The sequence below is a fragment of the Triturus cristatus genome, chromosome 11 (assembly GCF_964204655.1).
Source record: "Triturus cristatus chromosome 11, aTriCri1.1, whole genome shotgun sequence".
Taxonomy (NCBI): Eukaryota; Metazoa; Chordata; class Amphibia; order Caudata; family Salamandridae; genus Triturus; species Triturus cristatus.
Genome location: NC_140594.1, coordinates 860965807 through 860978756, shown reverse-complemented (window position 1 = coordinate 860978756; position 12950 = coordinate 860965807). Strand labels below are relative to the sequence as shown.

At 46.6% G+C, this 12950-nt stretch overlaps 1 protein-coding gene across 3 annotated transcripts in view; it reads left to right on the top strand.

Annotated features, from left to right (window-relative positions):
* Positions 1 to 12950, top strand: part of GIGYF2 (GRB10 interacting GYF protein 2) — a 1663629-nt gene that overhangs the window by 499959 nt on the left and 1150720 nt on the right. For all 3 annotated transcript variants that reach the window (XM_085634698.1, XM_085634699.1, XM_085634697.1), the window contains exon 8: positions 9864 to 9941. In XM_085634698.1, coding sequence (XP_085490824.1) covers positions 9864 to 9941 — 78 coding nt within the window. The remainder of the gene's footprint in view (positions 1 to 9863; positions 9942 to 12950) is intronic.

Below are 12950 nucleotides of genomic sequence, written 5' to 3'. Positions count from 1 at the left end.
AGTATTGGTCCATGGCCCTAACCAGGCTGTCACGAGTCGCAGGGTCCCGCAGGTACCAAGGGTTAATAGGAGCTACCCGCCCTGCAGACCGCGACCCGGTGTCAAAGAGAAGCCACAGCGGAGAATGGTCGGAGATACCACGCGCCAAGTGTCTGACCTCTCGAATCCGACCAGTCTGCGCCGCGGGCATAAGGAAGTAGTCCAGCCTAGAGAGACTCCCATGCGCCCCCGAATGAAAGGTAAACTGACACTGGGTCGGATGCATTAGTCTCCAACTATCCACCAAGCCGAAGGTCTCCAACATCCCACCCAGCCATGACTGGGCAGCGGGGAGGGTCCTCGGTGGGTGACGATCCAGTTCACCCGAAACCACAGAGTTAAAGTCCCCGCCCATGAGCAGGAGGCCGTCCGGAAGGTCAAGCAGCATTCGACCCAAGTCAGTAAAGGTGGAGTTCTGGAGACCCGGGGGAACGTAGACTGAAACCAGGGTAAGGGGCTGCCCCTCCCACCTCCCAATCAAACACACATAGCGCCCTCTGTCATCCGAGACTATCCTCGTGATCTCCACCGGAAGGGAGGTTCGCAGGAGAATGCCCACCCCCCTGGAGCCCGTTGTGAAACCAGAATGAGCTACGAGGCGGTATCCCCCCCTGTTCATCGCATGGCAGACATTGCCGACCAAGTGCGTCTCCTGGAGAAACACCACATCAGGAGTCACACGACGCAAATATTGCAGTACAACACCCCGCTTAATACGATCCCCCAACCCATTGACGTTCCACGACATAAGCCTCAACCCGTCTCCCCCCATCCCCTCCAATAGATCAAGAGGCCCCCAGCCCGCAGCACGGTTCCCAAATATGGACAAAAATCAATACCTCGCCCTGTAAACAAAAAACACACAACAAAACAACCCCCCTTCCCCCCCAACCCCCCCCCCAAGTCCAACTCCCCCCACCCTGCACCCCTGCGGGCCAATGACCCCCCCCCAACTTGCAGTGTGCCTGTCGCCCCCCTAACCCCATTCTACAAAAAGACCCCGGAGGAGGAAAGGGACCCGAACCCGCCCGCGCCCCTCACGGGTCCTGGTAAGACACAGTATGCAAAAGAAGTAAGACCCAACTGCACAGTGCAAAACCGCAAAAGCAAGGACCAAATGTCAGTCTAAGGGGACCCGTCAGCTGCGGTGCCCCCAGAGGGCCCGGGCCGGCCACCCCCGTCCGGCAGCGAGTCCAGCCAGTCACTTGCGGCCACAGGAGAGTCAAAAAAGGCTGTCCGCTCTCCATGCTCCACTCGGAGTTTCGCCGGGTAGATCATCGAATACTTCAGGCCCCGCTCGCGGAGACGGCGCTTCACCCCTTGGAATCCCATCCGCTGTTTCTGGACCAGTTGCGTGAAGTCCGGATAAAAATTGATGGTCGAGTTCTCGTAGCGGACCGGGCCACAGGTCCGTGAAGCCTGCAGAATAGCGTCGCGGTCCCTGTAGTGGAACAGTTTAGCCACGATAGGCCTCGGGGGGGCCCCCGGCCGCGGCCGGCCGCCCGGAACTCGATGGGCCCGCTCCACGGCGAAGAATTTACTTAGGCCAGCCGGGGACAGCTGTTGCAGGATAAGTTCCTCGACCACGAGGTCCACCGGGCGGCCGTCTGAGGACTCCGGTACACCAATGATGCGGATGTTGTTGCGTCGGGCCCGTCCCTCGAAGTCCTCAAGCCGCCGGGCCATATGGTCGTTGACCACTCTAATGTCCCCAAGCGCGGCCCGCAGATCCGACACCTCCGCACCCAGGGTGGAGGTCCGTGTATCAAGGGCCTGGACCTTCTCGTTGGTTTTGGAGAGGTCGGCCCGAATCAGGGTGACATCGATTGCGACAGTGTCGATCTTACGGGCCAGGGCCTCATATTGCGTCGCGATGGTTTCCCTGATGCCCTCGATGGCGCCCATAATGTCCTGCAGGGAAAGTTCCGCAGAGACGGTCGTGCCTCCCCCCGCAGCATCCGGGGAGAGGCCAGTAGCGCCAGGGGGCCCCCTGCCCTGGGTGTAGCGGTCCATGTTGTTGCTCTGGACCGCTCCCCCGCGCAGAGAAGCCTTGGTCTTGCGCCCCTCCGGACCCCCTTTGCCCGCCATGCGAGCGCAGTCTCTCAATGGGACCTCCGATCAAAAGGTGTGCGGGCGCCAGCCAAAGGACCACAAACTGCCGATGTGGGGGTCGGAGGCGTCAGGCCCACCAGTAGCAGATGGAAGCAAGCCTCGGGCAGAGGCCCAGGAGGCACCTCGCCACCTTGAGCACGCACGCCAGCCGATCTCCTGAAGGCCAAAATCGAAACCGAAAGCGCTGACTCGGCAACTGGCACCGCGCTGAGGCCGCTGTTGTTCAATTGCAGCCCGGCCCCACGGGTCACCTTCACCCCGGCCACCTCCGCCGGGTGGGTCCCAAAAGTTCCGACGACGACAACTCAGGATTCCCAGGTCCAATTAGAGTTTTAAAAAGAGATATATGATCAGCTGGTCTTCATCTCCCAGATTCCATAAACCAAATCAGGATAATCTCAGGATATAGTCCGAGGAGCAGAAAGGGTCCGGGGAGCCCTGTGCTCACGCGACCATCTTAGATGCGCGCTAGGCTCCTCCTCCCTAGTCTCTCTTTGTTAATATTGTATATTAATGGTCTAAATGTATCCTTGACAGCCCTACAGGCCGATACCCCTAGAATAGGTGTGAGACTGGTCCCTGTTCTATTATACACAGATTATGTGGCTCTTCTCTCTCGTACACCGAGGGGATTGCAGATCTTACTTGATGGGTTCATGACTTTTATTAAGGAAATTAATCTGTAACCGAACATATCCGAAATCGTATGTCATGGACATCGGTAAACAGGACACCAGACCTAATTTTTACAAACTTTGCATACACAGTTTAGCGAAAGTCCCAGCTTTCTCCTATTTGGGCATCTTATTTGACGAGAAACTTAACTTTAAAAACCAACAGGAGGGAAAGCTTGTAGAAATTGCGAGATCAACGGGAGCAATTGCAAACTATGCTCACAGATTGGGCACTTGGTCTCTGGAGATAATTTTAAAACTTTATAACTCTTTCTGTATTTCCAAAGCTCTATACGGCAGCAAGGTTTGGGGGTACACAGCGGTTAGTAAACTCCAAACCGCAGAAAATAAATATTTTAGACACATCTTGAAAGTTCCTCCGAGCACTCCCTCATACTCAATACACGAGAAATTAGGGACCAGGTACATTATGGACATGGTTGCGGTTAAACCCTTGTTATGATGGGTGAACATCTGGTCTGAGGAGACCGGTTTTAACAGACTTTTAATTCAGGACTACCTCTCCCACTTAAAATACCCTGTTTAAAATACATCAAGGATACCTTTACTGCCGTAGAAAGAGCAGATATGTTTTCTAGATATGACATGACGCCGCGGGATAAGATCATCATTAAAGAGATGTTTTTTAAACATGCAGCAGCTCACCACGAGGCACAGGAAATCCGAAAACCCTTGGTAAGAGCATACATTTTAATAAAATCTGTGCAAGGAATGGAGCCCTACTTATTTGTTTTAATAAGTGCGCACTATAGATTTTTAATTACTCGTTTTAGATTTAATCAAATTCATCATCTATTTGCTTCCCCCTCTGGTTTTGTTTAACATACAGAAGATAGAGGTGCCTGTAGCTGCGACTCAAGGTCTCCTCAGCATACCCTTAATTTTTTTATCTTTTGTAAATTCTTCTTGCATCCTAGAAGAGTGTTTCTTAAAAGTCTTTTAAAAGAACTGGGTTTTAGACAGGTCCGTGTTGCCTTATTGTTTTTACAGCTATTACCTAATGTTAACACCCTTTTCTCTGTGTGAGTAAGTCTTCAAGATCTGCCCGAAGGTTGAGATGCACTAGAGGTGATTCACGGTTAACCCCCCCCCCCCCCCCCCCCCCCAGTCTGTCAATTACTCCTTGTGGCTCTTCACCTTTTGTTTTATTGTTTTAGCTGTTTTGTTGGATACTATGTAACCTGTATATATACCCTTAGTGTATTTAACCTGTAGATTTGATGTGCTGATTTTTTTATCTTTTTAAAACTTTCTCTTTTTTTGGCTGTATAGACTGCCGAATAAAGATTATTATTATTTGCTTCTAAGATACCAAAGTTTCATTGTTCAGCCTGAATTTCAAGTGTAATTGATCCTTCAGTGTTAACATGATTCACTTGTTTCCATTAAATAAGGCACCAGAAAATAAAATTAAATTCTTGGGGGTGTACACATTTATATTGACTTGTCAAAGGTCGCCATCGCATCAGTGTTGGTAGTACAGGTTCAGGTGGTGCAATAAAAAGTTTTAATTGTGAGCCTAACAAAAAACGATCTGTCATGCAGTGCATATAGTAATGTGTAGACTGCCGTGTGACTCATTTGTGGCTCGGGGAACCCAGCGTCCATGTAAGGAAAGCGACGTAAAGAGTTGCTTTTGTGATGGGAACTTGGTGCTAAAGGGAGCAAGGAGGGAGGGGCCTGTACTGTTGAAGTGGCTCTGATTGGCTGTTAAATCATGTTCGGTTAGTCTGAGGTGGTGGATCTTTCCGGTTGTCCCTGGAGGGTAGACTGTAGGTTGTTCCAGGGAGATGCAATGGGGCGTTGCAGCGGTCTGTGCGCTTCTGTGTGGCTGAGCGCTGTGGCTTTAGCCCTGCCCGACTCAATGCTCGATGCCTGCCAGTTTGGTATGTCCAGCAGTGTGCCAGCCTTTCAGTGCATCGCAGACAATTTATGTGCTAATAGCAGTGCCAGACCTTTGAAGCGAGTGGTAGCCCCTCCGTATCTACACTGTTTGTATAGTCCTAGCAAGCTGCTGGCTGCACAGTTATGGTCTGTGTGGGCTTTGAATCTGGCTCCAAAACATATGCAACGTGTCCGCTCCAGTAGGCTGTAAACATGGACATTCAGACGATACCTCAGGGTAGATTTTGTGGAGTTTAGCCAGGTTGAGGTATGACCTGTACAGGATGTTGTGCTGAATATATTGGAAGCGGGGGTTGCGGGGAACTTCCTGCAGGTGTAGCACTGTTCTGTCATTGCTTTTGTGTCAAGGCACAGTGTGCGACCCTTCCAAGTCTGCTTAACCCCTTCCCTGCGGGGGTAATTCCCCCACGGTGCGGGTGTGCGGCGCCGCTGTGCTCATGACGAGCTCAGCTCGGCATGACTCGCAGTGGAGCTGTGCTCATGACGAGCTCAGCTCGTCACGACCCCGCCCACTCATTAATTCTCCCGCACAGGCGGGGAATCAATCGTGCTTGGGTGGGCCGCGGCAGTTATGACGAGCTCAGCTCGTCACGAGCACAGCTCCACTGTGACTCATGACGAGCTGAGCTCGTCATGAGCACTGAACGGGTTAAGCAACTTCAGTGGGTCCTTTACTGTATGGGAACAGGCCCTAGCCGGCCAAGTGATCACCTGACGACCCTTACCTATTGTGTGGAGCATGTCTATGCAGGTGTGGGTCGGATTCCGTGTCCACTATGCCATACAGCCGCTCTAATTCTCCCGTCAGTCGCCTGTAGGCTTGAAATGGGCCGGCTGAGAGGTCAGTGCGATCTGCTGATTGGTCAAAGGGAATGATGACTCCATCTTGGAACAGGTATCCTGGGGTCCCCACTCCCACCCATTTACTCAAATTTCAATCCCTTCCCAGACAATTTATTCCTGGAGTGCTCCAATGTAGCGTAGGGGAATCCAGGGGGCATACTGCGGCATCGGTGGCATGATGCATAGTGCTCTTCTGTAACTTTCATATGCCACTCGTAGGAAACCATTAGAGGGGGCTGAGTAGCACTGCCTTTGGGAGAAATAGTTCCCGCACCATCTTAATCGCTCTCTCCTCTGCTACTAGTCCTATCGTTGCTGAGTGTCTAAACGCTAGCCAGTGGATGGTCCACTGCAGCTGCGCCACAAGGTAATGTTGAAAATTCGGGGTGCCCTATCTCTCTACTGGGAGATGCAATTTGATCAAGACCCACTGCGCCTGCCCCTATTCCACATGAGGCCACCGAGCATTGTGTGCAGTGATTGGAGCGAACGTATTGTGGGGGATGCTCACTGGTAAGTTATAAATAATACAATAGTCGTGGAGCATCACCTATTTGGAGACAAACCGTCCCTGAACCGAGAGTGGATGGGAGCACCAGAAGGTACTTTGGAAGAGGGAGGTGAAGGCGATCGCCTTCATGAGGTTCCGTCTGAGGTCTTTGGACGAGTGGTAAATATTGATGCCCAAGTAATGAAAAGTGTGGGGCTCCGAGCGAAGGACATGAGAGCCCGTCACAGTGCGCTCCTGTAGGCACTCCAGGTGTATCGGGGAAAAGCAGGTCATGGCCCAGTTGATCCCTAGTCGAATCTGAAGACCTCTAAAATCTGCACATCATCAATACCCTTGTGGATATCTTTTACGTAGATTAGGAGGTCCTCCGCTTATAAGGAGACTGCATGGGTTGTCACTAACCAGTTTGCCACATTCTCCTCCTACCAGATTGAGCCTCTACGCCAGGGGCTCCATCGCCATGGCAAAGAGCAGGGGAGACAGGGGACATCCCTGTTGCATGCCCCAACCAACCAGGAAGAGGGCTTAAATCAGTTGCCCTATTTTCACTCTTGTCATAGGCTCTGTGTAGAGGAACCTTATCAAGCTTTGAGGCCTGCCTCCAATGCCCAGCACGTCTAGTGCTGCAAAAATGTACCGTCAATCTGGGGTGTTCAATGCTTTTTCTAGGTCCATGGCCACTCATGCCACAAAGGGCCAGCGTCGCCGGGCTTCCTCTAGTAGCCTATATGGTCCTTAGTTAACTATAGGACTTAGCAGCTCTAGTATGCAAGATGTTTATTGCTAAAGATTGTAGGTATGATCCAGTCATCAAACTTGATGATACCTTACTAAATGCAGCATTGTATTTGATGAAGCAGCATAATTGTTTAGGCCCATCTTTCCACACTTGAACTCCAGTGACCATTGCTATTTGCATGTGCAGATCAAGAGCTCAACAAGCCAAGTGAAAGTCCACCTGTTCAGTAGATAGCAAGCGCTTCCCCTCCAGCAATTGTATTAATTTTTATATTTTTAATTAGGTGAAACATTTTTAGGAAAGGATAATAAAGAATATGATTTGGAGCCAGTAAATCATGTAGCGGTTTTCAAAATGTTGATTTTTCAAGTAAGCAGAATAAGGCCAAAGGCAAAAGTAAGCAAGTTCTTTATCTATAGGAGCAAAAAACATGCAAATAACAAGTGTTCGTTCACCTTCAATCGCGTCACATCACTTAGTGCTCTGAGTGATACTCTATGTGATTGCATGCAATCATTCGCCGCTGTAGAATTGGCATTCAGAGAGGGTTATATGCATCTGCAATGCAGATGCCTAGATATTTACCACAGGCTTCCATTGCCATAGCTGTATCAATACCTATATTGGAATAAAGAGATATTGTCACCTATTCATAGCAAACAACTCCATAATCCTAACTTTGTTTATACTCTTCATTCTTTTATTTGACCAATATTTTGTAGAACTTCCTTGCCACTTTTAGCTTCAGTAAATTACAGTTCAGCCTGTTACTCCGCTTTGCATAGTAACAGATCAAATCACCCCTCATTCCAATAATCTTAAGAGGAAGATAGGTTCAATAATTTTTCTTTTTCTTTGAGCTCCCCCATTCACTTTGATTATGAAAAAAACTGGTTACTAGTGCCTCGAGTATTTTTAGCACATGCAGCTGTGTTCTCTATTAACTCCATACTATAGTTGATATTTATCTTTACTGAAATATTCATTATTCACTTTCAAATTTTAAAACGTTTTTGTTTCCTTAATTCTTTTTAACCTTGTACTGATGTCTATATTCCTCCTAAACTCACGTTAGTGAATTTACCATTCTAAAAAAAAGAAACTAACCATGAAAAATACATTTGAGCTCTTTTGTGTTTAATTCATTTTAATTCTTATAATGCTGCAACCCAGGATGCTCACCGAAAGTGCTCTGTGTGAAACACACAAGCCATGGTTAAAACAGTATCCCTTGGCAAACCAAATGGGACCTCTCAGGAGTGTTGGAACAAAGTACTACACAAAGGATTGTGCAAACCTCTCAAAAATGCATACTCCTATTTGGGAAGATGTTGTCTCCTGTCTTTAGTACCCCTAACATTTCTGCTAATGTGTTGTCGGACCCAGTTTAAAAATCTTGCCACTTAGCCTCAGAGGAAATTATCCCCTGGACACTGTGCTTGACAGATAGCGCCAGAGGAGTTTTTTTTTATTCTGTGGGCTGTGACACCAAGGATTGAAACTGTAAAAAAAAAAAAATGTTTTAGGTCAAGCCTGGGCAGCGCATGCACTGACGTTAGGTATCCAGTAGTAGAGTATGGCTATGAAGCCCTGCCCACTCTCTGCCCATATTTTTAATTGGCTTGTGTCATTGTCCTTCGTAAACGCTGGCTTCCGATTCATTATGAGGCTTGTTAGTCCTTCCTTGGTACTGCCCGGTATCCTTTAGTTACCGCCCATAAGGACTGGACCATTTACTGGTGGTGTTAGATGCTCTGCTTTATAAGTTGGTGAGCACTATTTTCCTTAATGTTCTTCCCTATTCAACCCACGACATTGCAGCAGCCCAATGCTTACAACTGTATATATCTAAATTACTATGCGGTCCGATTTAACCATAGCGGCCGCACTTATTCAATTATTTAATTTACGGCGCTGTCTGCTTTCTGTTTAGCCGCCGCGCTTATTTAATTATTTATTTTACAGGCGGCCACTTTCACATTAGCGGCCACACCTATTTAATGAATTAATTGTGCTGACCGATTTTACTTCAGCGGCTGCGCAGAGCTTTTCTAAATTGTTTTATTTTTTGTTTGTGTGAAACCGCACCATATGCGCTTTCACTTTAATATTGGCCTTGCCGCTTTGTTTGGACGCTGCTCACTGTAACCTGAATACGTGAGCAGCGTCTAAAGAAATGGGCGGGGACAACATTAAAGTGCTGTCGCACAAGCAAGAGTTTGAGCTATTGGCATGAAAAATAACAATGCCTTTTGTATATGTGTTTGGTTTAAAACACATAAATAAAAAGGCATTGTTTTTTACAATGCCAATCGCTTTAAACGCACGCAAAAGCGAGACCTGTTGCATTGCAAATGCTTGTCTAAAGAATATAACCAGGGGTATATTTTGAACTATAACACTCCTAGTCATGGGCAGAATCACTTGTTTAATTCACTAAGATCTTGAGGGCTTCCTTAATAATATGTAAATAATTCCATCCTGCACAGGTTTGCACCAACAGTTTGAATGTTATTGCGTGCTGTGACCAAACCGGTGGTATTGGACCAGAAACTGACCACGTAAGGGGGGGGGGGGGGGCACACATTACCTAAATACATGCTACTGTTTTACAACGTGCTCTTATGGTGTTCATGAGAGATAGTGCCTGATATTGGGTGAGTAGTGAACAAACGTACCATGTACAAGGCCAGAGGCGGTCCCCAGAAGTTTGAGAATGGAGGGAATTTAGAGACTTGGACTGAATAAGAAGTGGGGGGGGGGGGTATAATGGTTAGCTATTTTGGAAATTGTCTATTCTTTGTCCTTGTGGTTGTGATTTGCTGGTGTCGGTGTTCCATTTTCTTTTTGTTTTACTGTTAAATGTAACAAAAAGATTTCTAAAAAAAAATAGATTGAGTGTTGAGTTACAAGTTAATTTCCTGTAGAGATTTCAAAAGGGTTATATTATAGAAGAGACATAGCATTATGTTACCTCTAACCATGATGTTTTTTTTTTGGGGGGGGCTTTTCTCATCAGTTCCAGACCATCTTCCAAACACGTATAACACTCCGATGGTGCCAGGGACTGTCAAAGCTGGGTCAGAACAGAAAACAGGTATGCCTAGTCAATATAACAAAATCTTACTTGTTAAACCTGCTCTTATGCTATTTAGGTTGCTGTGAAGATAAGCGGCAGTTCTTGAAGATACAATTCAACAATTCTTTGTTTTCTTGGTGATTGTACCAATGTCTTATCCATCTTATTAACCAATCCCTAAAACTACATTTTCTTGTATGAAATGACATTAAGTTTTCTAAAATACGTGGATTATATGTAGTGTAGTTCACTCAGAGGGTTATCTTGGTGATGAAATAACACGTAGTACCCAGTGCAGTGGAATTTGTTGTATCGATCTCGGAGGGTTGACAGCATGAGTGGACCTTCCAGGATTTAAACCTGTAACCATGAGACCAAACAAAGATCAATGCAATGGATGCACTAATTCACCGTGCCAATTGGGCCCTTGGGAGCACTTGACAAATTCTTTGAGATTGTCACTGTAGTGTTTTCCCGCAACACGAATATCTGGTGGCTTGTAGGTGTGCTGTTAATATGTTTAAAAGTTAGCTTTATCTAAAAAAAAGAACACATTGGGCTTAATGCTCCTTTTATGAAAGGCACAGTATTGAGCAGGCTGATGAGTCTCCCATATACTTCTTTCTGAATAGGCTGCTGCTATCAGCAGTCTGGTACAAGTTATCTTTAAATTGTCTTTTCTTTTGGTAGTTCAGTGGTGAGAAGAAATAACATTGCACAGTGTGAGTTTAATTAGTGCTTTTCTATTGACACTATTCTTTCTATATATTTTCCATAAGAAGGGATTGTAACTAGATTCATCACCTTTGGAATGGTTTGACATTTTCATGCTGGATTTCTAAAAAGTATATTATTTTGGATTATTTTTCTCATAAGTTAAACCATGTTTTCTCCTTAAATTTTAGAGAACATTTTTACAAAAATTGAAGTAAAAAACAGTTTATATAACAATGAAAAGAAAAGGGAGAGATGAGCCAAAGCATTTGTCAGTCACTTTGTTTTTGCTCTGTCATAGCATGACCTCGATTTCTCATTGCTGTGTTTAGGTGTGAAGAAACAGTACTTTTCTGTAGTTAAGCTTTTGGTCTCTTCTGTCAGCAGCATGAACTATTGTAATCGCTCGTAGCAGTGCAATGGGAAGCTGTTTGGTGAAGATGGTGACACCAAGATGGTGCTTGCTAAATGCCATAACAAATCATACAGGGTTTTCTTAAAAAAATGAGACCAAGAGTTAAGTAATGTTTATTACTACCAAACATCGAACCCCAATTTCTTCCTGAAGGAGGATAGTCCTTCAAAAGTAAAGCACCACTCCATTAGTTCTGCTGTCTTGGGTGTCTCATGCACCTTATGTTAAGCTTTCTGGGATGCTCTTCACTGGCCTGGTGTTTTATTCCCAGGTTCCCATTTGCAACCTTTTGAGTCTGCAGCACTACCTTCAGCTACCTCCTGGTTGGCATTGTGGGGAGGTCACTGAGCCAGTTCATTAGCACAGAGCGACAAACGTGGTTTCACAGCCATCGTTTTGCCAGAGTAGTTGAGCTCAGAGAGAGTTTGAAAGCAATGTGCCATACCCTTGTAAGAGGTGAGATGTGTAGCTACTTTCATAGAAGACATAGTAATACTTATGAGAGCTCTTTGATCAACCTAACTCCTGTTTCCTTGATCAGTGGTTCTTAACTTCTGTGGACCCCAATGTAATCATTACTGGAATCTGAAGACACTGATCATTATTGAACTCTTGGGACCCTCATACAGTCAATGTTCCTGCAGTCATGCTGGGCATCAGTATGTGTAATCCAGATCCCCAAATTGCAAAACCCATTCAATTCCCCCCGGAGCACCGACATCCAGGAGTGGTCCCTTTGTCTCCCAAGCAGATCACCCAAAGGAAACAATAGTGACTTACAGATATTGATCCTAAGACCCGAGACCCCACCAAAGGTATCCAATCAATGCATCCTTATTGGAACAGATTCCCCACATATACCAAGGCATCATCCGCATACAGCGAAACGATGTGAGTAGTATCCCCCACCTTGATCTCTCAGGGTTCCAGATCCGCATGCAATAACGGCGCAAGAAGCTCAATCGCTAAAGAAAACAAAAAGGGAGAGAGAGGGAAGCCCTGGTTAGTGCTTCGTCCCACAGGCCAGGCTTCAGAGAGTTCGCCCCCACCCTGATAACTATAAAAGTTTCAGTGTATAGTAATTTAATCCACACACCAAAAGTTGGTCCAAACCCCAGGCTAAGCAGGACTGCCGTTAAAAAAGGGCCACTCCACAGTGTCGAATACCTTTCAAGATCTAGGGTGACTAAGGCCTTCTCCCACTCACCATCGAAAATGTCATGAACATGAGCCAGCCTATAGAGGTTGTGAGTGGTGCTCCGTGCTCGAATGAAGCCACATTGGTCCTTATGGATCATATCTTGGACAACTCCCCAGAGCCTAGACGCGAGTATTTGTACAATACTTTAAGATTGGTTTTAAGCATGTTAAGGGTCCTGTATGTGGAGTGGTCCACAGGGTGCCCCCCCCAACCCAGGTTTCAGCATTAAGCATACTACCCCTTCTTTCGTGTTTGGTGATGGACGTTTCTATTTCGCCTCCCGATTGACCTCCAATAGTTTCTCCTTGAGGGTGAAAGAGTAGGCACAACAGAACTCTGCTGGGAATCCATCATCAACCGGTGCTTTGGATTTGTTAAGGGTCTTTATGGCAGCATCCACCTCTTCCAGTGAGAGATCCTCCAATTCTTGTACGACCTCCCTCCTCAGCCGGTGGAGTCCTACCCTAGCCAAAAATCTCTCCATTTTCCCCTCAACATCCTGTGGGCCAGCTCCATGGACCAGCTTAAAGCAGTCCAGCAGGGCAGACAGAATATCTTGCTGCCAAGATTGCAATGGACCATGTGCATTCCGTACGGACAATATGGAGGGCATCTGTTTCCTACCACAAGACCAAAGCCAGCAGCTTACCAGAATTATCCCCTTCCCTACACAATATCTGACAATAGAAATTGAGTG